This window comes from Gopherus evgoodei, chromosome 2 (genome assembly GCF_007399415.2).
Source record: "Gopherus evgoodei ecotype Sinaloan lineage chromosome 2, rGopEvg1_v1.p, whole genome shotgun sequence".
Classification (NCBI taxonomy): Eukaryota; Metazoa; Chordata; order Testudines; family Testudinidae; genus Gopherus; species Gopherus evgoodei.
The window spans coordinates 234,833,504-234,859,574 of NC_044323.1; the positions used below are offsets into that span (position 1 = coordinate 234,833,504).

Here is a 26,071-nt window from a genome sequence, read left to right on the forward strand (position 1 = left end):
TTTTTGTTCTTAAATTTGACATTTTGTTTCCACCTCTAAGCCCAGAGGAAAATAGTGAAATGCCAATCACTGGTTTTATTTTAAAATACGCAAAAGCCAAATTACATATGTGATTTAAAAAACAATCAAACCAAAAAAACAAATCTCAAGTTTCCAAATTAGAAAAACAATGGCTAAAACCTTGAAGTGTCTCCTCTCCTAGTCCTCCTAAAATCTGCAGGTTAAAAAAAGGATAAATTTGTTCTAGCTATCCATTTATATCTACAGTTCAGTGTTGGGTTTGCTTATTTTTTTAAATCCTTTTAAAAAGCTTTAAATCCCCACTGCATAACCTCCTCTGTGGCTGAAAAGATGGTGCACTGATCTTTTGATTGGTGAGTAATGGATTTGGTTTGATTGCTTGACACAAGAACAATAGAAGGATAAACAATTCCATTTGTGGCCGTGAAATTCCCCATCTGTTGAGTGTGTCCCTGTTCGGAGAGAGACAGATGAACACGCTAGCCAAGCCTGATGTTAATGACATCAGTCATACAAGCAGAACATGTGGCACAATAAATCAAAAACGAATTGAACTTTTGGTTGATTATATTGCCGTCCCGCTGATCATTTTAAACACTCCAGCATTTTCTGTAACAATGGATCACCTAATAGCTTTGCTTCCATGAAACAGCAGGAAACTGCCCTGGAAGGTAACGAGCGATGCCAGCTTGTTCTTCGTCCTCTTATGAAACGCCTAAAGCTGAAACGCTTCTTAGTCTAGGATTATAATTGGTTAAATATTGCAGGGGGCGGTTAAAGAAAAAAGATTGTATTAAAATGACAGTGACAGACGGTATTTCTCTAGCACCTGTCATCTGGGGACGTCAATAATGGATGTTACACTAGTTGGGTGAGGCAATATATTTTATCGGACCAATTCTGTTGGTGTGAGAGAGAAGTTTTCAAGCTTATGAAGAACTCCGCATACACTAATGGATGTTAACAATTCTGGCGGAGGGCTAGCTTAACTTCTGTGTCAATTATATTTGCACGCTGGTAGTGAATGTCTCCCCCACTGGACTGATATAATAGTAGCACAGTAATTAGGGGTAGCTATTACACTAGTTATGTGAGTGCTCTAGAAAATCTATCCAAGGCATTTCTAATACACCCATCACGTGGTAGCTAGGGCCAAAATTTTCAAATATAGGTACCTAAATCTGTATTTACAAACCAAAAAATGTTCAGAGCGTTGAAGAGCTACAACTTCTTTTGATTTCAATGCGGGCTCAGCACCTTTTGGCAGTTAGCCATTTATTAAGGTGTCTGAATATGGATTTAGATTCCCAGCTTTTGGCACCCATGTTTGAAAAATTTGCAGTTATAGAAACTTTGAAATACAATATACTTTTTTACTACATGTGTCAATTACTGGATTCCCATTATATGGAGAGACTTAAAAATGGAAAAGAATATATAACATGAAACCTAAGAAAAATCATAAAAAGAATGCCTAGCAGTAGCTTTTCAAAGAACAGATACCCAATTTGATAATTCACCAGCTGTACAAAACAGACCTAGCTTGCTTACATTACTAACCATTTTTATTCCTGAGGCTTTGGCAACCTGTATAGGAGGAAGGACACAAAACAAAATGTGGCAAAGGCTTAAGTAACAGCTAAATTAAATCTTTGCATTCATAGAATTCATATAAAGCCAGATGGTAGTAGAAAATGTTACAATTAAGAATATGGAATGAGATGAGATCACAGCATCAATCTGTCTTTTGTAGATCTGGACAATGATCACAGAGCCAGATTGGATTAGTGAAACCTATTTACCAGAAGTTCAGAGCAGTTGCATGAAGCCGACAGGCAGTCGGAAGAGAGAGGTGAAAAATGCACCAGATTTACAGCTGTAGTGATGAAAATTTAGAAGTTTTCACCACTGTGATTTCATCCAAATGTGAGTACATGTTAAAGCAGAGTAGCAGACAGTGCTGTCTTTTATCTAGAATGTTTTACTGGTAGAGAAATCCTTTCAAGTGATAAACTCATCTCTTTGTTCTACTGTATTGTACTTGCACTTCTGTGTTCGCTAGTTGCTCTGAAGCTAATGCATGCAGATGCCTGGATAATGTAGATATGTGAAATATTTCCACAGGAAAAAATGTGAGATGAATGTTCTTGAGGCCATGTGATTTGGTTTATATTCTGAATAGGTGATCAGTAAGGCATAGCTCACAACAGTAAGGCTGGTTTATGACATAGAAAATAACAATGTAATTCCATGAAGAGTTATTCACTCACCGGAACTGGCTATATATTGAGCAAGTGTCTGCTGGATCAATAAAGGGAACATTTCCAAAATCATGTCTTAGGAATGAATGTGTATTAACCTGACTTACATCTGATAATTTGAAGAAGAAATACCAGACAAAACACAGTATGCATTTGAGTGAAGAACATAGTTTAAACTCAATAACTGCTTATACCAAAAGAAGCCAGATAATAGCATGAAAAACTATTTGTGGGGGACAGATCTAATCTGCATTTGCAAGCTGTAAATGCGGGCACTCTGCTGCTTATTTTCTCAACATGAATAGACCCACTGATGTGGCCAGCATTGTAACTGTTTTCATCTGTTAAATTCTGTGGATCATTTATATAAACATCCTTTCAGCAGGCAAATTACAGAAGCATGTTTCTGCTAGAATTTATATCCCCCATCAAGAAAAAAAGGTTCAATGGTCTCTCTGCTGTTTTCCCTGCTGTCATTGTATTCCTGTGCAAGTAGGTCACTAATGTCTAGCTTCATGATTCACTCATACTTCAATGGCTATTCAAATAGCTGTATGTTTGCCAGTACCGTGCCTTCCCTTTCATGCAGTTCCTTTCCTCAGCTCATGTAGGCTGATTGCTGCTTACATTGGCAGAACACATGCAATGATTTGGCCAGTGGCTCATAAATAAGCTGAAAATGTGCCCACACATTTATCAGGAACTCACCATGGAGTATCTGGGCATCAGCGACATAATTCAAATAACAAAATATTTTCCCAAATCAGAGAAAATATGGAAACTCAACACTACCCTGCACTGTCCAGTAAGACATTAAATAGGTTAACTGCCCTGAGAGACATAGGTAATTTTTCTATCAGTTAAACTTGTCTGCCTCCTCTTTGATAAAATGTTTTGTTTGTAAGGCATCAGTGAATGTAGCCGTTACTTACCCGGTGAAATCTAGACTGGAGGGGGTGGGGGGGTTGTTTGTTTGTTCATTTCATTGGACACCTCTGGGCAGCTTCAAAAACGAGCCATAGCTTATTTATATCATTTACGGAAAATCCCCTTCACTCTGTTCAGTTGATTTTGTCTCCCTCTTGCACTGTTTTCAGATATAAACCTCACAAGGCAAAGGATTGTAGGGATGCTTGTGAATTCCCTCCCACTCAATAAACTTGATGAAACTGGAGCCATAACTACTTAATGGCATGTGTATTATTTTAACTGATGCTTATACAGCCCCCCTCCTGCAGCTGAACACTGTGTCACATTTTATACATACCTGTAACTATTTCTTACCTGGAAGCACATTCTCAGTGTAGTGAGTCAAGTGAGCAAGCACCACGTGTTATAGGGAGGCAGTATTGTCTAGATGAGGTTAGAGCGTAGACCTGAAAATCAGTGGAGTTTGGACCTATTCCTGCTTTTGCTACTGTCTTATTGTATAACCATGGAAACATAATACAGGCCAAAATTTTTGAACCTGGCTTGCTAAAGTTAGACACCTAAATCCATATTAAGACATCTAAATAGTGGCCTGATTTTCTGTGACAGCTACAGGTGCTCTGGACCTCTAAAATTAAGCCACTAATATGGGTCTAGGTGCCCACCATTAGGCACTCAAGTTTGAAAACTTTGATCTTAACTTCACTGTGCCTCAGTTTCCCTCTCTGTAAACTCTGCATGGTCAGACACATTCATCTCTGCAAAGCCCTTTCAAGACTATTGGATGAAAAAAATCTGTGTAAGAGCAAAGTGTTATTAATGGGAGATGAGTGTCCAATATTAACGATACCTCATAGTAGTATAGAGAAAGCCAGAATCGTAGCATTAAATGATTCATTCATCAAATTATAATACCTAGAGTTAGCACATCTTCAAAGTGCCTTACAAACATTCATTTGTGTTGGTAACCCCTGAATTTGAATGATTCCAAGAACGCAAAGCAAAACTCCAACTGGAGATTAAGAGTTATACCTGATTTTGCAACAAACCATCCAAAACTGCAGGCTTCATTTGGTTTTGACCAGAGTTTAAGACTGAACAGAATCCCTGAACCCCAAACCTCCTCAAACTACAGCAAAGTAGATTTAGATTAAAGTTTAGGAAAAACTTCCTAACTTAAGAACAGTAGGACATGTTTGAATGCTGGAGAAATGATTAATTATTCCTACTCACTGCACAGCACGCAAATGTGTGCGAGGCACTTTACAGCACAAAGAGTAAGACCGGGGCCAAACCTGCCCCAGAAAGTTTACAATCTAGCTTTAAAGATCCAAAGAAAGGCAACAAGTAACAAGAAGGGGATGGGGCGAGGAAACACAAGACCATTCAGCTTAAACATACTGGTGTGCTGGAGGGTGTTGGTGGCTACCAGCAAGCATGTCGTTGATCTATGGGCAAGCAAAGCCCTCATTGAAGCAGCTGGGTATGCTAGCTGCCTTCCATTCTGGCCAAATGGAAGAAGCAATTGAGCTCATTTATGCACTAATATAGGTGCATATAAGCCACTACCCACAGCACTGGCCATATGGAATTCCTGAGCAAAAACTAACTCAGGGAGAATAAGAGGGGTTTCTCTGGGAATGAATGGCAAAAACACAAGTGCATTGACTGGATTGCAGGTTTGTGTGTCAGTGGCAGAATCAAGCAGCCAGTGAGAGAAGCATGGATAGTATGGCTCCAAGAAAAAGAGTTTCTTTTGGGCAGAGTGCTGGCTGCATTGGCAGGCTTAGAATTGTGAGCAAAGACACTGCCTGCTGTTCTTTATTTCCATTGTAGACAAGTCCTGTTACCCTGAACACGTTTTTTGCAAATAAAAGGGATTGCACCAAACAAATCTCTCTCTCTCTCACACACTATCAGTTTTCTCTTTGAACAGAAACAATACAGCTAGGCCCAGAATAGTGGTTAACTGATCAAGCCAAAGGGGCAATAATGTATATATTTTCATAGCTTAATAAAAAGTCATTAATATTGTGATGGGATCCCTGGGGTACAACCTGGAACTGAGGTACCGCCTGGGTTGTCTTTTCCAATGTCTTGCTAGTGACAACCAGCAAACCCCTCCGGAAGCTGTTATCACTCAGCACAACTGCAGGTGGACCCCCACAACCCAGCTAGATTGCATGAAAATCCCCCCAGTTCCCTGACTTTGCATCCCTGAGCTGCAGCATTCTGCCCTGGTCAGAAGCCTGTATTGTAAGTTTATAACCCAGTCCATCCCTCCTTCAATGTCGCGAGGATACACACAAGCCTTTGTAACTGAGCTGAGAATTCCCTAGCACTTTAAGCAAAATACACTGTTTTAGGTAAATATAAAACAGGTTTATTAACTATAGAAAGATAGATAGATTTTAAGTGATTATAAGTGGTAAGCATAAAAGGTCAGAGATGTTACCACAGACAATAAAAATAAGCACACAATCTAAATCTTAAACCTTATTACACTAGACAGTATTATATCAAGTAATATTCTCGTTCCTTGGATGTTAGAGTCCTTAGTGCACAGACTTCCCCCTGAAACCTGGACCAGTCTCCTCTGATGATATTTGTCTTCTTGGCATCCCAGCTGTGTCCCGCAAAGGTGTGGGAAAAGCAAGGCTAAGACATGATGCTACTGTCACTTGTTTTATACCCTTGGCCCGTGTGCCTCGCAAACCCTAGCCCAGGCATAGCTTGGTTGGCTTTGCTGAGCCACAGTGAACAAGCAGTCCCCAAGTCACAGTGATCCAGCAGTTTCCATTGTGTGAGGCTTGGATAGTTGAGTTACACAGTTGAGAAATACCCACCTAGGCACAGATCCTTTACATGTCAATAGCAAACTTACAGCACATTTCAGTAACACCCAAACAACACAATCTTATAACTTTATACACGCTAATGATAGGCATGTTTGGACAGAACACTGGGTTTCAGCAGAGCATGACTTTTCATATGATACCTTACATGGCATGATTTGTACAAAATATCACAGTGATATATGACTATGAGGGTTACAAGGCATCATTCTGAGGTACACTGTGTCACAAATATGTTCCATCAGCACAGCTAGATTACCTGGCTCTGAAGTCCACAGTTCAAACCTACCTCTCATCTCCATATAAAACTATAAACTGGCCCATGTTCACTTGAGTCTGGGCCTAGGCCCTCTCCAAAAATGTCATTAGCTTGGCCTGTGTCAACTGGGTAATGAAACCAGGTGAAATTTGAAAGGAACTACTCACACAGCTCTAATTAATGAAGACTTCACAATATGGCAGCTACGCAGTGATCCTAAAAATCTGGGAGGGATGTTTTTTCCAGGCTATGTCCCCTCTTGTTTTTATTTCCCAATTAGAAGAAAGCAAGAGGTTTGGGTTTCCTCTGCGAGGTCATTTGAATTGAAGGTCCTTCTCTTGGTGGTATTTGATGTAAGTAAAAGCATTGTAGATTTTGAAAGCCATATTAGCCCGTTTCCTCCTCTAAGAAAATCAGTTTCATTTGGAGACGTTGTTAGAAGCACCATCTACTACTATAGAGACTTTGTTTCCGCTTCCTAAATTTCATGAGTAAAAGGAATGTGTACAAACTATTTTCACGTGCATATTTCACCTAACATCACTGCTACAGCCTTGCAAACCTCAATTTAAAAAATCATGACATTGGCTTAAAAATAGTTGCATGAGATATTACTAATGCCACTTTTGGGGTTCTTTTTATTTATCTTCTAGTTTTTGTGTCTTTCGGGTGCATTGTGGCCACATTTTTTCCAGCTTCTCTCCTGAATTACAAGAGCTAGCAATTTACATTTTTTTTAAACGAAAGCCAAGAATCTCATGTAATTACATGGCACTTCAAGATTATCACAAATATTGTGAGAGAGTGGTGCTGCCAGCTACATCCACCAAAACACAATTCCAATGTTGCCAGCTATGCCTGGTACTCCATGGTTCTTTCTGTGGAACAAGAAACATGTCCCAGCACTGCATGCTATTGTAGGCAGAGTGAAGATATAACTCACACGCTTCCTGGGTGTGGTGCTCTGTCCCATCTAATGGCACTGAGACCACTTAGCCCTCGTCCAGACTAACCCGCGGCATCGGCGGGTTAAAATCGATTGCTCGGGGATCGATATATCGCGTCTAGTCTGGACGCGGTGTATCGATCCCCGAGCGCGCTTACATCGATTCCGGAACTCCATCAATCCGAACAGAGTTCCGGAATTGACACGGAGGGCCGCGGACATCGATGCGGCGCCGTCCAGACTGGTGAGTACCTCGATTTTAGAAATTCGACTTCAGCTACGTTATTCTCGTAGCTGAAGTTGCGTATCTAAAATCGATTTTAATTCCTAGTCTGGACGTGGCCTTAGAGAGAGTGAGAGTAATGAATCTGCCCTACAGCCTTCACAAAGCAGCATAAGGTTTTTAGTTCATGCAGCAGAGGCTCATGCGCTACACGTCAAAGGCCCCAGGTTCAATCCCACCCACCACCATCTGCAGTCTGTTAGTGTTACAAAGACACCGCATCAGAGCTGGTAATGACATTTCAAATAAATGGTGCTTGCATTTTTGATGATCTCATAACAAGTTACACCAACCTGAGATTTGCCAGTTTCTATTGCTAATCAACAAAAGCCTAAATAGTACTTAATATACATCTGTGTCTGAAGCTGTCGTCTCTTGTGTCAGCCACTACTGCACGCTGATCGTGTTTCTTTCATTCTCTTTGCAGCATGTAGTCCAGCCAGAAGAAAAGCCAAAAGCACACAACACATCCTAACAAAGAGAGTAAGAAAAGTATCCATTTTTTTGTATTCAAGTTTCCAGGTTGGGGCATGGGGAGCATAGAACTGAAATGGTGTCTGGAGTTGGGGAAAACTTTTAGAAAGTTTCTGGAAAATTTGCAGGTATTTAGAAAAAGGTTTTTTTAACTCTTCAAAAAGATTGGTTTTTTTTCCAAGCAAAATTATTCAAAATTAATTTTAAACATTATAACAAAATAAATGATGTAATATCTTCTCAGAAAATGATTGTCTGAAGGAGCTGGGAGGGTAGTTCACCTCAGGAACCAGCCTGTGACTCCCTCTGAGACTCACACTCTGGTACTTCCCCCTTGATCCAGAGAGATGCAATCTGTGCCAGCCTTTTTTGCTAGCACGGCTTGCATTCCCCTCTGTACCAGTGCTGGACCATTAGCTTGTGCACTGGGAGCACTGGCTTGTGCACTGGGGGTTGGAGCCAAGGCTTTGTCCACTCCTGATTACCCACTCCTCACCCAGCTGCTAAAGAATGACAGCAGTTGATTCCCCCTCCCTGCCCGACGCGCAGATACACACATGCACACACATAAGCTACAATTATGGATAGCCCATGCAGGGAAGTAGTGGGGATCCTTACACCTTTTGACTCCCTTGTGTGGGTGTGAAGGAGAGCTAACAAGTGAACCCAAAGGAGTCCGAGCAGTTAGTTATTAAACTTTTTCAAAAGCTTATTGTGAAAAACCCTCACCAGCTTGTGCAGCTGTGTGATCCTGCCCTCATCCTCACTTCTCCTTTCCCTCCTACTGTTTATTACACTCATTTGTTGCAGCTTTCCCTTAAATAGCCTGTAAGTTCTTCATGGCAGGGACTGTGTCTACTTATGTGTCCATACAGCTCCTGGGGGTCCCAAGCCTGAACTCATCTATTCCACATTGCTGCAGTGGAAATAACACAAGTCTTATACTTAGCCCCTGTGAAAGGCTATTTGCCAGGCTTAGATACTCTGGCACAGCTATTTGGGCCTGGCCTTCTTGTCTTAGGGCCCCCTTTTCCCTCCCTTGCCCTCCCAAAATCCATCTAGCCAGCTCATAGTGCCCTCCAAGTCCCTTTATTGTGTGTCTCTCTTGCTCTTTCTTTGGCCTGGTCTACACTATGCATTTAAACCAATTTTAGCAGCGTTAAACTGATTTAACACTGCACCCGTCCACACAACGAGGCCCTTTATATCAATATAAAGGGTTCTTTAAACCGGTTTCTGTACTCCTCCCCAACGAGAGGAGTAGCGCTGAAATCGGTATTACCATATCGGATTAGGGTTAGTGTGGCCGCAAATCGATGGTATTGGCCTCCGGGCAGTATCCCACAGTGCACCATTGTGACTGCTCTAGACAGCAATTCGAACTCGGATGCACTGGCTAGGTAGATAGGAAAAGCCCTGCGAACTTTTGAATTTCATTTCCTGTTTGCCCAGCGTGGAGCTCTGATCAGCACGAGTGATGATGCAGTCCCAAATCCAAAAAGAGCTCCAGCATGGACAGTACGAGAGATACTGGATCTGATTGCTGTATGGGGAGACAAATCTGTTCTATCACAGCTCCATTACAGAAGACGAAATGACAAAGCATTTGAAAAAAAATCTCCAGGCTATGATACAGAGTCCACAGCACAGTGCTGTGTGACAAGCGTAACGGAAAGCCAAAGAATCAAATGGACGCTCATGGAGGGAGGGAGGAAGGAGGTACTGAGGATTCCAGCTATCTCACAGTCCCCACAGTCTCCAAAAAGCATTTGCATTCTTGGCTGAGCTCCCAATGCCTGTAGGGTCAAACACATTGTCTGGGGTGGTTCAGGGTATATCTCGTCAATTTACCACCCCTCCCCTCCCGTGAAAGAAAAGGGAAAAAAATCGTTTCTTGACTTTTTTATATGTCACCTTATGTCTACTGCATGCTGCTGGTAGATGCGGTGCTGCGGCACTGAATACCAGCATCCTCTCCCCTTCCCTCCCTGGTGGCAGATGATACCATACAAAAGGACTGGTGGCCATCCTTGTCATCATCCCGTGAGTGCTCCTGGCTGGCCTCAGGTGAGGTCGGCAGGGGGCGCCTGGGTAAAAATAGGAATGACTCCCAGTCATTCCCGGTAGATGGTACAGAACAGCTGGTAACCATCCTCATCATAGCAACTGGGGGCTGAGTTCCATCAGCCCTCCCCGCTCCCCTTTCATGTCTAAAGAAAAGATTCTGTACTGCCTGGACTATCATAGCAGCGGGATACTGGGCTTCTCTCCCCTCCACCATTTAATGTCCTGCCTGGACTATCATAGCAGCTGGAGGCTGCCTCCCCCTCATTTTATCTCACTAAAAAGTCAGTGTTCTTCTTCGAGTGCTTGCTCATATCCATTCCAAGTAGGTGTGTGCGCGCCGCATGCATGTCCGTAGGAAGATTTTTACCCTAGCAACACTCGGTGGGTCGGCTGGGCGCCCCCTGGCGTGGCGCCGCTATGGCACCGAATATATACCCATGCCGACCCATCCGCTCCTCAGTTCCTTCTTACCGCCCGTGTCGGTCGTTGGAACAGTAGCTGATCTCCACCTCCCTAGCTTTTCACTCGTTCTAATACTTACTGTGTATATAGTTTATTTTCTGTAGTTCTAGTTAATAAATTTTTGTAAACGTAGTTAGTGTATATAGTTCAGAGGATCGGGAATTAGCCCTTTCCCTCTCCCAGTGCCCAGGCCCATGCCTGGCTCACCGGGTTTCAAACCGTGCTCGGCCTGCCACCGGCCGATGCCCACGGGAGACCCCCACGACTCTTGCCTCAAGTGCTTGGGGGAATCCCACCTTGCAGACAAGTGCCGGATCTGCAAATCAAGCCACAGAAGAAAAAGGAGCGGGACTTTTGCCTTAAGCAGCTCCTAATGGAGGCAGCCTTCACTCCTCCACCTTCAGCACCGCCGGCCGGACAGTCCATGCTGGGGAGAAGTGCCTCATCGGCACCGGAGAGTGCTGGCACCGTGAAGACAGCTTGGCACCAACCGTCACTGGCACAGAAACTGGCCCGGCACCGCTCCCTCTCCCCACATGCCAAGAAGCTTAAAGCTCCAGCAGCCTCAGTATCTGCACCGCGGTCTGAGCAACAAACTAAGTTGAGCCGCCCGGCACCACCAACTGCCACGGCGCCGACAACCTCTGCACCGTTGATTCCGGCAGTGCAAGAGCTGTTGAGTCCGGTGCGTGACAGCTCCCCGGCACATGCCTTGGTAGAGCTTCTCGTTCCCAGTACGCCAGAGACATTTGCAACGGCGAGGGAACTTATTGCCTTAACGGAGCCCGCCCTGCCTCAACCCCTGGCACTGCCAGTGCGGGTTATTCAATCGACAGGCAAGCCGGCCAAAAAAGACCACCTTCCATCGGCACCTCAGGCAGACAGCACTCAAGATCGAGATCCCATCAGCGCTCTCGATCTCGCCATCGCTCCAGATCCAGGCGCCGCTCGCAGTCCCGGTACCGCTCTCCTGCCGGTACCGGTCGCACTCGCAGCACTGCTCGAGGTCCCGCTCTCTGGACCAATATTCCTGGCACTGGTCCAGCTCCCAGCACTGTTCGCACCGCAGCTGCTCTCATCACAGAGTGTCCAGATCCCGGTCGACCTCCCGGCACTACGCCGGTTGCAGGTCCCGATCACGCTCTCGGTACCGTTACGGATCCCAGTACCGCTCCCTGGTGTGGCACGATATACGGTACCCTAGAGACAGGGCTTACCCTCAAACAGCCTCCGCTCTGCCATGGCCATCGAGGCACGCGTCTGAGTCATCGCACGCGGATAGTGCCACCTATCCTGATTCAGAGGCGCACAGCCGGGTTCTCCATGAGGCTCAAGGTCCAGACCAAGATCCTCATCAGCGGTCCTTTTGGACGCCTTGAGCATATCACCAGGACCAAGGCAAGCCCACGGTACCATCACGTTCCGCCGCGTCGGAACATCGCGCACCAGAGGCCACTGTTAGCCGCCCCCCTCCAGTGGGTACAGATCACTCTCCTCAGGTACTGGACCCTCAGGCCCTCCCGGACCCTGACGTACCTCCGGACCAAGAGTCCCTCCAGGAACGACTGTACCGAGTCTGTCGTCCTCCTCTTCAGCCAAAGAGGCAGTGGCCGGTACATCCTCCTTGGGCCCGACCCCTATCGACCTCCGAGCTCACCAGGATCTTTTGAGGCTAGTTGCCTTAAATATCAATCTCCAGGTGGAGGAGGTCCCTGAAGTTGAGGACCCAGTGATAGACATACTGTCGGCGGATGCCCCAACCCGCGTAGCTTTGCCGTTTATAGGCTCTATCCAAGTCAAAGCGGACACAATCTGGCAATCTCCGACGTCTATCCCTCCTACGGCCAGAGGGGTGGAAAGAAAGTATGTGGTACCCTCCAAAGGGTATGAATACCTATATACCCATCCTCCTCCATGCTCCCTGGTGGTTCAATCCGTCAATGAGCGAGAACGCCATGGCCAGCAAGCCCCTGCCCCAAAATCCCGGGAGGCTAGGCGGATGGACCTGTTGGGACGTAAAGTCTACTCTGCAAGGGGCATCCAACTCAGGGTGGCGAACCAACAGGCCCTGCTCAATAGATATAACTATAACACTTGGCAGTCAGTGGGTAAGTTCACTGAGATGGTCCCACCAGACTCCCGCCAGGAATTCCAAGCCCTTCTCGAGGAAGGAAAGAAGGTGGCACGGACGTCCCTGCAGGCCTCCCTCGACACAGAAACCGGCCCAGGAATTACTGTGAGGAGGATCTCTTGGCTGCAAGTGTCAGGTCTACCTCCTGAACTACAACACACCATCCAGGACCTGCCATTTGAAGGCCAGGGCCTTTTCTCCCAGAAGACGGACCCTAGGCTACAGAGTCTTAAGGACAATCGGGTGATCATGCATTCCCTCGGGATGCACACTCCACAGACCCAACACAGGTCCTTCCGTAGCCAACCCCAGCGCCCTTACCCCCGGCCCAGACCGCGTCAAGACTTTGGCAGGAGGCGCAGTAGCAGGAACCGCAGGCGACAATCTGGGTCCCAAGGCGGACACAATACCGGTCCCGCCAAACCAGCGCCGGGCCCGAAAGCGAACTTTTGAAGGTGCGCCCGAGAGCAGAGCACCAGTCCTTTCCCAGGATCCCCTTCAGTTTTCCAACCGCCTTTCCTCCTTCCTCCCTGCGTGGTTCCAGTTAACCTCGGATCGCTGGTTCCTACGCACGGTGGAATTTGGACTCCACCTCCAATTTATTTCGCCTCCTCCCTCTCACCCCACCTCCCCGTCCCTCTTCAGGGACCCCTCTCACGAGCAATTCCTCTGGCAAGAGGTTCGCACGTTCCTCTCAATCGGAGCTATAGAGGAGGTACCAGAGGAATTAAGGGGCAGTGGATTCCCCAGCTGCTCCCTCCCTTCTAGATTATTCTCTCACTCTGTGCTCCAGAGTCAGCAGGCTCCACTCTCTGCTTCAGGAATCCTCCCTATTTCTGCAGTGTAGCACACCTATCAATGGACTGAAAACAACACCACACTACATTTCTTGCAATCCCAATGCCTATTCTTGGTTGCTCAGTCAGCCCATTGCGTCCACATATCTTAAGGGGATGGTCTTAAATGGAACATGAACCTCAAAAGGATCTGTCCCAGCAGAAAGTCTACATTCAGGGTGTTTGAGTAAAAGCCTTCTCAAACATGCATTCCTACAATCCTAAATCATAATTTAAAATGGTCAAAAAAGGGAATTTCCACTCCATGGGAAATTCAGAGATTTCAAAACTTGGTTTTGTCCTAAATCAGGACAAAAAAGTTGAAATCTCAGAATTTTTCTGTAAACAAAATACCGTGACATACTTCATTTGGACTTTATCGTTTCATTTGGACTTCATTGTTTTGACTAATATACAATATAAAAGTTGAAATGATAAAGTCGAAGCAAAATACATCTAAATTAGTTTAAACCTGATCAAAATGAAATGTTTAGATAATCTCCTTTTGAAATTTTTGACAAAAATCAAGACATTCCTGCAAAACATTTTGATTTTACCAAATCAGCATTTTCTGACAGAAACTTTTAACCCGCTCTAGTCAGAATCCTGTTCTGCTATTTTTATCCTTTAACGTGATCATTATAATCTCAATATACATTTGTCGCTGCTAATCAGGCAGTGGCTTCTGCAACATTTAATTTGAGCTGCGTGTGCCTGTCTTGTCACTTTTTTAAAGAAATCTTGTACCTATTTATAGTTTGTTTTTCTTCCATTCCTAGAGAATAACCCTCTTGACTGTCCTCTTTTGTCAATGCTGATGATCTCATGTTTACAATCAGAGTACCACAGCACAAGGATAGTCTGTGCACTGCAAATAAGGACATAAACTGGGCTTTCAAAAATAACTAACCACCAACCTTGTAGTTGTTGATTTCCATGTTTCAGTTTAGTGCAGTTGACTGCAGCTAATGTGTAATCATCCAATAGCATCGTATGTGCTGGAAAATACAAGCCTTTGAGGATATTGTGATGGTCAACTTTTTCTTCCACACAAAGAAAAGGAGTGGTTATATTTTTTTTCATTTGTACATCTGCCTACTGTTAGCTTTGTAGGTCTGCCTGGGATGGCATGATGTCTTCTACCTTGGTAATCACAGTGGATGCACAAATTTAATCCCAGACAAGAGCAAAAATAGCAAGCAATCTGGAAACCTGCCAGGTTCTTTCATAGCAGCAGCACTTGAGCATGCCAGTGCTGTATTAAGTGATTTATACATTCATGTGACTGACCTCGTGAGGTAACCTCAGTCACTTTAAAATGAATCCTTTCCAAGAGGGCAATCATGGAAATTAAAAAAAAAGATGCATGATTTAAAAATTCAAACATTCCCTCCATATGCTTGTTTTTGTCCTTCTGACATTTTCACTATAGCTCCACCCCTCATCTGTTCCTCCCATTCTCCCTTCTTCATCCCCCAAAATGTGAACTGGAATTATATAAAAATAGTCTTGATTGAAACTGACATTTGATTACATGGCAGAAAAAAGTGGCAAATATTGCAGTACAGTCTAGCACTTCTACTGCTAAAAGTAATGCCCAATCTGCCCAGTGACAAGAACATAGCTCATAAAATATGGTATTTTTCCATTGACCGCATAAATCTTTAGAGGCTAAGACACAAAATCGCAATCAAAGTCATGTCTTTAATTGCTTCACTTTTATTTGTTTGCTCGGCTCTTTGGAATGGGAATGCTGTTTGTTAATTCCAAGAGCAGGGGTTCTCAAACTGGGGGTCGTGACCCCTCAGGGGGTCGCAAGATTATTACCTGGGGGATCGCGAGCTATCAGCGGCCACCCAAAACCCCGCTTCATCTCCAGCATTTATAATAGTGTTAAATATTTTTAAAGTGTTTTTAATTTATAAGAGGGGGTCGCCCTCCAAGGCTTGCTGTGGGAAAGGGGTCACCACTACAAAAGTCTGAGAACCACTGTCCAAGAGTGTTTTTGTGTATTGTTGCTATAGCCCACACGTTACTGTACAGCACTCCTGGATCCTACCTTGCCCACTTTTCCATACTCGTTTCAAGCTAATTTTAACACTGGGGCTACAAGACAGCACCGCTATGTACTGCCTCACTGCTTTTAAAGCATAACTCTCAGTGGTCGAACTCAGTAACAGAAGTCAGTGGAAATTGGCCTCAGGATTCACGAGCATGGGAACAGGATAACCCAGTAAAGCATAGTATAAACAGTAATCAAATATTTAGAGAGCAGCTTAGTAATGCTGTTTGGTGTGGATGATTCTGCCAATAATTGGCAATTCACCTGAATAACTGCAAAACCCACATGGATTTTGATTTACTGTTATATTTAGAAAAGTGATTTCAAAATAATCCATGTGATTTACCCAACGTGTTGCTGATGACCTAAAGAAGTGTCAAATCTTGTTTAGATCTAAACAGGGCTGCAGTAGGTTTGATTTCCCAGCCTGTCTACATCTTGCCTTCTTACAGTAACACGTTAGGTAGTTCCTGAAGTCAATGAGGCTCTGTGTAGATGCAGCAATCCACCTGCATGTCATAAATTGCATAAATCAGAACCAATCACATACTCTTTCTTGCCCTCACAACTAGCATCTTACTTACCAAAGACACTCTCTCGAGGTCAACATCAAAGTAAAGGATCTGAAGTTCCTCCAGTATGACAGAAGAGTGTGACACATCCTCTGTCATACATCTGGGGAAGAGCAATCCACTCCCTACCCTGTCCCCAGTGCCGGGGAGAAAAGATGGGCTTTGCAGAGTGCCCGAAAATTAACACATCTGGCCTCTGGCAGAGCAAGGAGGAAAGCGAAATCCATAGTTGAGGGTCTGAATGGAGAATGCCCTGCCAGCAGCAGCTTCATCCAATTGATAATGGTGCAGTCTGCGTGTCTCTGCTGACCAGATTGTGGTAGTGTGTGATGGGGCCTCCGATAACCAGGTTCCAAACCATCCAGGGTTTTGTTACAGCTTGGATTGAATGCACCTTTAGTCATAGCTGATGCAGATCTTCAAGAATGTGGATAATGTGCTCCTATCATCAAACTCCACTTAATATGTGGGCAGAGCATTTGGGAGTTTGCAGAGTATGAGTAGCTGCTACAGAGGGCCTGGGAAATTGCAGCAACTAAATGAGAGCCAGTAGTGACTGCTTGAGCAGCAGTAAGAGGCCTACGGCTATTGGCATCCTTGGAATCAGGATTTAAATCAGCTGGAGCTGTCTGGAAGAGGGCTGGTAAATATTTTCAAATGCCTGGGAAAAGCCAAGAACCAGTTTCAGGGGCTCTGCAAGGCTTCATGGGGGAACCCTCAAACCCCAGCCTCCAGCACACCCCACGGGGCTGAAGCCCACAACCCAGGCATCCCCATGGGATTGAAGCCCCGAACGCTGGAGTGCCCTGTGGGGCTCAAGTCCCAAGAACCATCATTGCAGCTGAAGCATGAAGCCCCGAATGCGGGGTGGAGGGAATCTAGGAAATAACCTATGAGAATTTAAATCCTCCCCATTTGTTGTCTTTGCCCACCGCTGCCTTTCTTCTTGCATTCTCTGCTGGTCTTCTGGGAGAGGAAAGCAGAGCTGAGAGCACGAAGGTCTCCCCTCACGCTACCATTCTGCTTCATAGAGGCAGCATGGCCATCCCAGAGAAAAGCTAAGCTGTAGGGGCCAGTGGTGCAATGGATAATGTGTCTGACTATGGCTCGGGAGAGTGCATGGTAGACTCCTGCCTGGTTTGTGGCGTGTGCCTTCACCCCTCTTGTGGCAGCCCAGCTTCTGAGCTCCCCTTTGACTTCTTCCAAGCAAAAGCAAGCTCGTTGTGCTCTTCAAGGGGCCACTAAAGCAAGCAACCACATGAACACCCCTGTAGTCTATGGAGAGGATGCTCCCACTGAGACGAACGGGGAAGAAGTCTGCCCAAGATACAAGGCTATGGATAATTATATCCACAGTGTTTCAAGTTGGGCATCCAAAAACCAGCATTTTCAAAAGCAGTTGTAATTTTTAAAATGTGCACTTTAGCCCTTGATATAAATATGGAAAGATGCACATACATATTGCAACTGCAAAGGGAATGCAGATTATTTTCCAACATGTTTATCATTCCTCATGCTCACACTTCAAAATCAAAATATTCCCCTTTCATTTATGGGGAAACAAGCTGAAGGACTAAATGCAATAGAACCAATGACAGAGATTCCAATGTAATGACTCGAATGCCTTACATTCATACATAGCTCCAACGAAGGATGTTTGTAATTGGACAGTTTTGTCTCTTTCCCGTAGGTGGTGGCAGTGTCTGATTATCGGCCCTATAGGACAGAGGACTTGCTTCCAAGCCAAGGTGATCTCACCCAAGTCCTATACAAAGATGTGGTGAGGAACTTTGGCCGCTTGCAGAATGAACAGGAAGGATTCTGTCCTGCCAAGCACAGTAAGTCCTCAGCTATGACTTCATTACTTTGCCATCTCTGTCCTGATTGCTCAGAACATTGTTTGATGTTGCAGCCTTCTAGTTGCATGAAGTTTTCATTAAAATGGGTATCTATCTCAAAAAATTTCTGTGCCAAAAAATTAAAAATTCTTCAAAATTCTGCATATTTTATTTGTAAAATAACACAATGTAAACATGCCAGTTTGTGTTATTTTGGTAATTTATTTCAAAATACCTATCAACGGCTATTTCTGTAACAATATAGACAACAAAAAAGATTCAGAAAATGTTTTTTGACAAATAGATTCCTTACTAGGCATATTAATACAAAACTCCGAGTAATAATTAATTTAAACTACAATACAGAAATGTATTTCCCACACCCCTCAAGGGCACTGCAAAGGCTTCAGGGAGTGTCCTTGCACCCCCACTCACCCACTGCTCCTCCACCCATCCTTATGTGTCCCTGCACCTCCTTCCCTCATCCCCATGTGTCCCTGCACCCCCACTCTACCTCTCCCCTCCAACCCCATGTGGCTCTGCTCCCCCCTTCAACCTCACCTACTCAGCGCCCACCCATCTGTCCCTCCAATTAGCCCTTCTGAACCTCATACTGTGACCCCAGCAGCCCCATGTGACCCACACTGTCCATCCCCCCATATCCTGTGCCTCCTAACCTGGCCCCTGCTGGATGAAAGGCATAACCACAATACCTTTCTTGAAGAATGTATTTTCTGTGGGAAAAAAAAATCTGCATGGCACATGAATTCTGCACATGTGCAGTGGCACGGAATTCCTCCAGAAGTACAAAACAGGTCAGCTGTTTCTGAGAACCAGGCAAGAGAAAAATAATTTTTTTTGCCATTGTTAAAAAATTCTTGCAACTTTTTTTTTGAACAGTTCTAAGTGCCCATGTGGTTTGCAGCATAGTCATGAAACTTGGCAGAGAGGTGGCCTGTGTGTCATGAATGTGCCCTTAGCCGCCCATGACAATCCACCCAAATTTGGCCAAGTTCTAAGCCTTTGAAAAAACACAGTTCACACATGATCAGTAGAGACTTCGTAGATTTCACTGAGCCTGCTCAAGCCTAACAAGGGTGCACATTCACTGTGACCATCCCCACAGTGACAGCATGCTCCAGCCCAGAGCTACTGGGGCTCGGGAGGACTTTCCCTGTAATGGGTACTCCAGGCCTAGTTGAGGCCAGACACTGGAACTGATAGCAGGGAACCTTTCTGTCCTGTGCTCTCAGTGAGCCCCTTGCACACAGGCAGTTTGAAGGAGGCAGCATCTGCTTTGAATGAAGAAGAGACAAAAGCTGGGCCAGCAAGGAGGGAAAGGAGTAGATTGGGACAAGGAGTCTGGGGAGACTGGGACTAGAGGTGGGGAGAAACTGTGACTGGTATTAGCTGGGCAAGGAGACTAGGAGCTGGAAAGGTGAGGCAGGAACTAGGAGCCAATTATGGGGAAAGGGGAGGCTGGGCTGGTTGGGCAAGGACACTGCGACTGGGAGCCACTAAGGGAAATGATGGGGAACTGAGAGCCAGTTGGCTGGGAGCTGGGAAACATAGATAGGATAGTAGCTCAAGAGGAGACTGACTGGACAAGGGGACTCGGACTAGGAACCAATGAAGGGTGAAAGTGGGAATGAGACAGATCTGAGAAGGAGCGGGAGTGTGGGGAAAGAATTGGGAGTGGCTGGGCAAAGAGACTGGGACTAGAGCCAGGGAGAGGTAGGAGGCTGGGGCAAGGAGGCAGAGACTTAGGCTAGGTCTACGGGGTGGGGGGGGCGGTCGACCTAAGATACGCAACTTCAGCTACATGAATAGAGTAGCTGAAATCGGTGTATCTTAGGTCGATTTACCTGGCCATGAGGATGGCAGCGAGTCAGCTGCCACCTCTCCCCGTGGTGGAGTTCCAGAGTCAATGGCAAAGCAATCGGGGATCGATTTTATCGCATCTACACTAGACAAGATAAATCAATCCCCGATAGATCGATCCCTACCCACCGATCTGGTGGGTAGTGTAGACATACCCACAGATCAGATGAGGAGTTTTAGGAGTAAGACTTGGATTGAGGGACAGTAGAGGAGGGTGAGGGAGAAATCAAACAAGGAGCCAGGGGAGGGGTACTGGGACTGGCAGGCAGGGAGAGTAGGACTGGGATGAGAAGCCTGAGGAATGGGTAGGTGAGGGGAATGAGACTGGTACAAGGAGTCAGGGATGGGGAAAAAGGCAGGACTAGGAGGAGGACAGGTTGGAGGGTATGGAGCAGACTGGGACAAGCTTGTGGGAAATGGGCAGAAGTGTCTGTGTCCACCAGAACGCATTCTCCTCCAGACCCTGGAATGGAACTCAAGATTCCTGAGTCTCACCATTCCTCTGCTGTCAACAAATATCTGCACTCTCATACCTCTCTAGATCTAGTCCACACAGAGGATGACAAGCTACTACTTCTATCTGTTGCTCCCTGGCTCAAATGGAGGAGATCCAACCCTGCTGATGAACCACATGGGTGTCAATATGATGCCATATGATGGAATCTCTGTTTTTACTATTTCCTTTTTAAAAAAAAATCTAGGAAAATACACACACAAAAACAATGTTAAAAGAACATTATTACGGTAGCAAAGTGAAGCTCTCAAAAGTATGGAAATGCCTGAATTGATGGAGGTGGGAGAGATGTTCTTTGCAGCTTCCTTTTTTGCCTCCACACAAGGCCATGCACAATGAAACGTGAAGTAAGGACCTGAAGGTTTGGTCCATTGTTAATAGCTACCATTGTTAATGAAGTTACCATTTCAAAAGCCAAAGAATGGGAGATTGAGTGATTTTGCCCTACCGCATTGCAAGTCTACTTTAGCAATTCCAAGTCCTCCCATTCCTGTATAACAAAAGGTAGTCAGCCCTTTTGTGATATAGATCTTTGCAATTGGCCATAGTGAAATCTAATAAGACTATTACTCTAATTACTGGCTCTTTCCACATAATCTTTTAATTACACAAAGTCCAAGGGAAAAATAATTACCAATAATAGCATCTTAATTATGCATTGCAGTGGGAATTTCTGAACAAGAGTCATCAAAGTCCTGTGATAACCAGTTGGATGGCAAATCTTCTGTAAGTAAAATTCAGTAAGACCAGCTACCTGTATGTGATGTTCTTTAAACTAGCACATGAAATTCAATGGTGAGAAGTGCAAACTAATGTACACTGGAAAAAATAATCCAACTAGATAAATGATGGGTTCTAAAATGCTCGTTATAACCAGAGAAAGTGATCTTGGCATCATGGTGGATAGCTCTCTGAAAAAGTCTGCTCAAAGCGCAGCAGCAGTCAAAAAGACTAAGACTATGTTAGTAACTATTAGGAAAGGGATAAAAAATAAGACTGAAAATATGACAATTGCACTGTATTCACAGTGTGGGCATACCATGGATTCATATTGTGCCCAGTTCTGGTCACCCTATCTCAAAAATGATATAGTGGAACTGGAAAAGGTTCAGAGAAGGGAAACAAAGAGGATCAAGGGTATGGAACAGCTTCCGTAAGAGGAGAGACTAAAAAAGATTTGAGCTGTTCATCTTAGAAAAGAGATGACTAAAGGGATATATGGTAGAGGTCTATAAAATTATGAATGGTGTGAAAAAAGTGAATAGAGAATTTACTTTTTCGCCCAATACAAAAATCACGTCACCTACCTGCATTTAAACTGGTCAAATTGGACTAGATTCGCAAAAGTAGTGTCTGACATTTTTAATGATTGCTTCTTGGAACAACCCTAGAAAAACGCAAGAAGGAAGGTCTAGTCTTCTCAGTTTAATCCTATGTGACATATACATTGGTTTAAGGAAAGTGGAGCCACTAAACAATATTGACCACAGTGAATTAAGTCCAACATCCTCAGCAAAACTAGCCACTCTAGTTGCAGCCTGAAGTAGTGGTAGTAATAATACCTCGCTCTTATCTAGCCCTTTTCATCAGTAGGTCTCCAGGTGCTTCACAAAGGAAGTCAGGATCATTATCCCCACTTTACAGGCACAGTCAGGGCCCAATATGGAGTTGCACCCACTAACAGCAGGTGAGTAGTTGTCCCTCGTACTGAAGAAATTATTTACCAAAAAGCAATGAAACCTACAGGGTTTTTTAGGCATCAGTCTCACAACCCTTGTTCACACAAGTAATCCTTGCTCACAAGAGTGCATCTATAGAAGTGACTATTCATATTAGTAAGGATTATTTTGTGGTTAGGGGTTTAAAAACCTCTCCCCTTAAGTCCCCAAGTAACCTGCAGTCCCCATTCATTAGAGAAACGTGTAGAAGTTTCTTAATGACCTTTTTCTTCCCCAGCAACCTTCGACATCCCCAGTCACCCATATCACAGTGAAACGGGCTGCAGCCATAGAGCCAGCTACACAGGACAGTGCTTCTGCAGAAGAGTAAGTCAGTCCCCTTTCACTACATCCACCCACTCCTAGTGCAGTTCTGCCTGGGGCTTTAAGGCTCTGTCTGTAATGGAAAGCAGCAGGTGGCCCAGAGTGTAGGTCATCAGTTCACACACACATACAAAAAGTCAGTTGCAAATTACTCATGACTGGAGTAACAAATCTCAATGATCTATAGTAGATGAGTAATTAATTTCCAAAATATTTGCCTAAGGTGTTATTTTATTGATTATGCACTATAAACCTAGGCATTTCAGATCTTAAGGCTATTTTAAGTGTGGGACATATGTCAATTTAATTTCTCTTGCTTAATCAGAAAAAAAGTTAATGATGTCTGAGTAATTATTTATAAAAAGAACAGGAGTACTTGTGACACCTTAGAGACTAACAAATTTAAGGTGCCACAAGTACTCCTGTTCTTTTTGCTGATACAGACTAACACGGCCGCCACTCTGAAAGTTAATTATTTATAAACATCTAACTAGTGTGACATCATGAATCCAATTTACTCAAGCTAAGGTCTCCCTTAGAAAGAAAAAGAAATAGCCATGGTCATTATGTGGAGATACTGGGCCAAGTTCTGCTCTTGATTACCTGACTTCAGACTCCTTGATTACATGACTTCAGACTGAAGTCATCTGCAGAATTTAGCCCAAAGCGCTGAGCCACCATAAGGTGCAGTTTCCTTATATTTTCTAAATAGATAAATTATATTAAATAGAAAATGGCTACTCTGGGCCAATTGGACTCCTCATGTAAATTAATCTGTCAATCAAGTTACATCAGAGATGAATGTAGATAAATAGATTGCTATGTGGAGGCAGTAACAACCAGCCCATATTTATTCTCATCATTATTTAGACATGTAATGGGCATGCCTTTACACTCAAATTATAAACCTGGGGCCTGTTCCTCCGGCGTATCTCCACTGAAATAGATGGAGCTACGCCAGTTTACATCAGCAGAGGATCTGGCCTATGGTCCCTGCTACAGAGATCTTACAATCTAAGGATGTCACAAACACTACTGGGCCTAGTGCTTACCTGCTTACCACAAGACTTAGGGGTTGTCTACACTGGGGTTGGAGATGTGAATTTCAGCTTGAATAGGCATACTTGTGCTAGCTCTGATCAAGCTAGTGTGCTAAAAATAGAAATGAAGCCCGCGGTGGTACTAGTGGTGGGAGGGGTTAGCTGTCCTGAGTATGTACCTACAGTCTTGGATAGGATATTACTCAGGGTGGTTAGCCCTTCCCACCACACACATTGCTATGACTACTCTTTATTTTTAGCAAGCTAGCTTGATCAGAACTAGCATGTGTATGTCTACTCATGTGGGAAATTACACCTCCAGCTCCAGTGTAGGCATACCCATAGTTAAGGCTAAGATTTTGTCATAGTTATTTTTAGTAAAAGTCACGGACAGGTCACGGGCAACAAACAAAAATTCACAGAAGCCGTGACCTCTCCGTGACTTTTGCTGCTGCGGCTCCATGGCTTCCTGTGCCACTGTGTTGTCTGGGAGCTGTGGGTTCCCCCTCTGGCCATGGTGGCTGGGAGCTGCAGGGTGACCATATTCCCAAAGAGAAAATGGGACACCCTCAGCCGCTCGCCTGAGGCGTTTCCTTTCCCCCGCACAAGGCTGTTGCCCATCGCTGGAACCCTGAGGGCCCCCTCAGGAGTCTGTCACCTGTCGCTGAACCTTGCAGGGGGCCCCTGTTGCTGGAACCCTGCCAGGGCCCCACTGGCTGCGAGTTCCAGAGTCCTGCAGCCCCTGGAGCTGAAGCAGAGAATGTCATGGAGGTCTCTGGAAGTCACAGATTCTGTGACTTCCATGGCCTCCGTGACATAAACATAGCCTTTCCCATAGTCCAGTGTTTCCCAAACTTGGGACGCCACTTGTGTAGAGAGAGCCCCTGGCAGGCCCAGCCGGTTTGTTTGCCTGCCACGTCCGCAGGTCCAGCCGATCACGGCTCCCACTGGCCGCGGTTCACCGCTCCAGGCCAATGGGAGCTGCTGGAAGCGACACGGGCCGAGGAACATATTGGCCGCTGCTTCCAGAAGCTCCCATTGGCCTGGAGCAGCGAACCACGGCCAGTGGGAGCCACGATCAGCTGGACCTGCAGACACAGCAGGTAAACAAACTTGCCCGGCCCGCCAGGCACTTTCCCTAAACAAGCAGTGTCCCTATTTGGGAAACACTTCCATAGTCCATTGGCTTTAATGGAGAGTAGTTAACACTGTACCCATTACTATTTTCAGGATTGGGTTGTAATGTAGGATGTGATCCCATTGGGACTGATGTCATGAGCAGGGAGGTTTGTGGAATCAAGCCTCTAGACATGACAACAATGAGGTCAAAGAGGAGTCAGAGGAAGAGGTGATGTTTGCACAAAATAGAGTCCAGCTGTTCACTCAGTTTTGCAGTGTTAGTTTCACTATTTTAATTGTATTTATATTTAATCCATATTTTGCTCAGTTGGCGCAGAGGGTCAGTGTTGGAGAAAGTCGAAAGAACAGGAGGCTGGAAGAGGGATCTACTTATAACAAATGTAATTACATCCCAGTTTAAGTAGCCTTTTTCCTTATGTTAAAACAAGGTTATTTCAGCTTGTTTAGTTAGTCATTGAAAATACGAATGAACCTCGCAAAGGGCCACAAGAGAGAAACATTTTGTATGTCCTGCTTTGTTCTCTAGCCATAGACAGCACTCAAGGAAGAACACTGAGCATGACTTAACCCTCGCCCCAGAAGCAGATGCCTCTTTACCTTTGACTGGCAACAACTTGTGCAGAACACCCGGCATCCTGAGGAAAATGTGGATGAAGCACAAGAAGAAATCAGAATATCTGGGGGCAACAAACAGTGCCTTTGAGGCCGACTGACAAGCCTCAGCTTTGCTTTTGCAGGATGAATATTCCTTTAGGAAGGGCAGAAGGCTTCAGGATTTCCCTGGGTATGGATGTAACTCTGTTGATGAATATCTGAGGACATAACATTACTTGTGCTATTCAGGGCATTTGCCTAACCTGGATAGATGGAAGGGTAATGGAAATAAAGGATGAATGTGAGTTAATTCAACAGCCATATTTTATTGAAATATTTCTGATACCAGTACAGTTGTAACAGATTCCACCTTTGATTTGCTAATGCTAAAACTACTGTTGACTCATTCGGTCCTAATTAACTTAGGGTATGGCTACACTTACAGTTGTACAGCGCTGGGAGTTACAGCTGTCTTCGTACAACTGTGTAGGGAAAGCGCTGCAGTGTGGCCACATTTGCAGCATTTGCAGCGCTGTTGGGAGTGGTGCATTGTGGGCAGCTATCCCAGCGTTCAAGTGGCTGCAACGTGCTTTTCAAAACGGGGTGGGGTGGGGTGGGGTGGAGTGTGACAGGGAGTGTGGGGGAGACAGAGAGAGTGGATTTTTGGAGCTGACATTGTTCTCAGCTCCCTGCCTTGCAAGTTCTAAGGACTGGAAGATACACAGCACCTACCTTCAATCACTTTAAAAGTTTTGACCCCTTCTCCCACCTCTCTCTTATTCACTAAGTGCAAATCATGCACTCCTAAATAGCCTTCAGACCACATAAGCAGCAGCTCAACACGGACTCCCCCCCCGCCCCCT

The 26,071-nt window shown here is 44.9% G+C and overlaps 1 protein-coding gene and 1 long non-coding RNA gene across 2 annotated transcripts in view; one reads left to right on the plus strand and one right to left on the minus strand.

The window, feature by feature from the left end:
* Nucleotides 1-14,658, minus strand: part of LOC115646834 — a 31,130-nt gene extending 16,472 nt beyond the window's left edge. Inside the window, exons 1-2 of the long non-coding RNA XR_003999137.1 lie at nucleotides 14,443-14,658; nucleotides 7,849-8,026 (exon numbers count right to left, since the gene is read on the minus strand). This is a non-coding gene — a long non-coding RNA (uncharacterized LOC115646834). The remainder of the gene's footprint in view (nucleotides 1-7,848; nucleotides 8,027-14,442) is intronic.
* Nucleotides 1,853-25,641, plus strand: VXN (vexin). Its single transcript, XM_030553203.1, has 6 exons — nucleotides 1,853-1,947; nucleotides 7,983-8,038; nucleotides 17,850-17,997; nucleotides 21,057-21,118; nucleotides 22,349-22,437; nucleotides 25,141-25,641. Exons 1-6 carry the CDS (start codon nucleotides 1,881-1,883, stop codon nucleotides 25,325-25,327), a joined length of 609 nt encoding a protein of 202 aa, XP_030409063.1. The 5' UTR covers nucleotides 1,853-1,880; the 3' UTR covers nucleotides 25,328-25,641.
* Nucleotides 25,642-26,071: the final 430 nt, after the last annotated feature.

What these genes read in the sequence shown, in the direction of transcription:
- VXN (XM_030553203.1), top strand. Translation starts at nt 1,881, where the DNA reads ATGCACCAGATTTACAGCTGTAGTGATGAAAATTTAGAAGTTTTCACC. An exon ending in AACACATCCTAACAAAGAGA is followed by an intron (nt 8,039 to 17,849) that starts GTAAGAAAAGTA and finishes TCTTTCCCGTAG; the next exon opens with GTGGTGGCAGTGTCTGATTA. An exon ending in GACAGTGCTTCTGCAGAAGA is followed by an intron (nt 22,438 to 25,140) that starts GTAAGTCAGTCC and finishes TTTGTTCTCTAG; the next exon opens with CCATAGACAGCACTCAAGGA.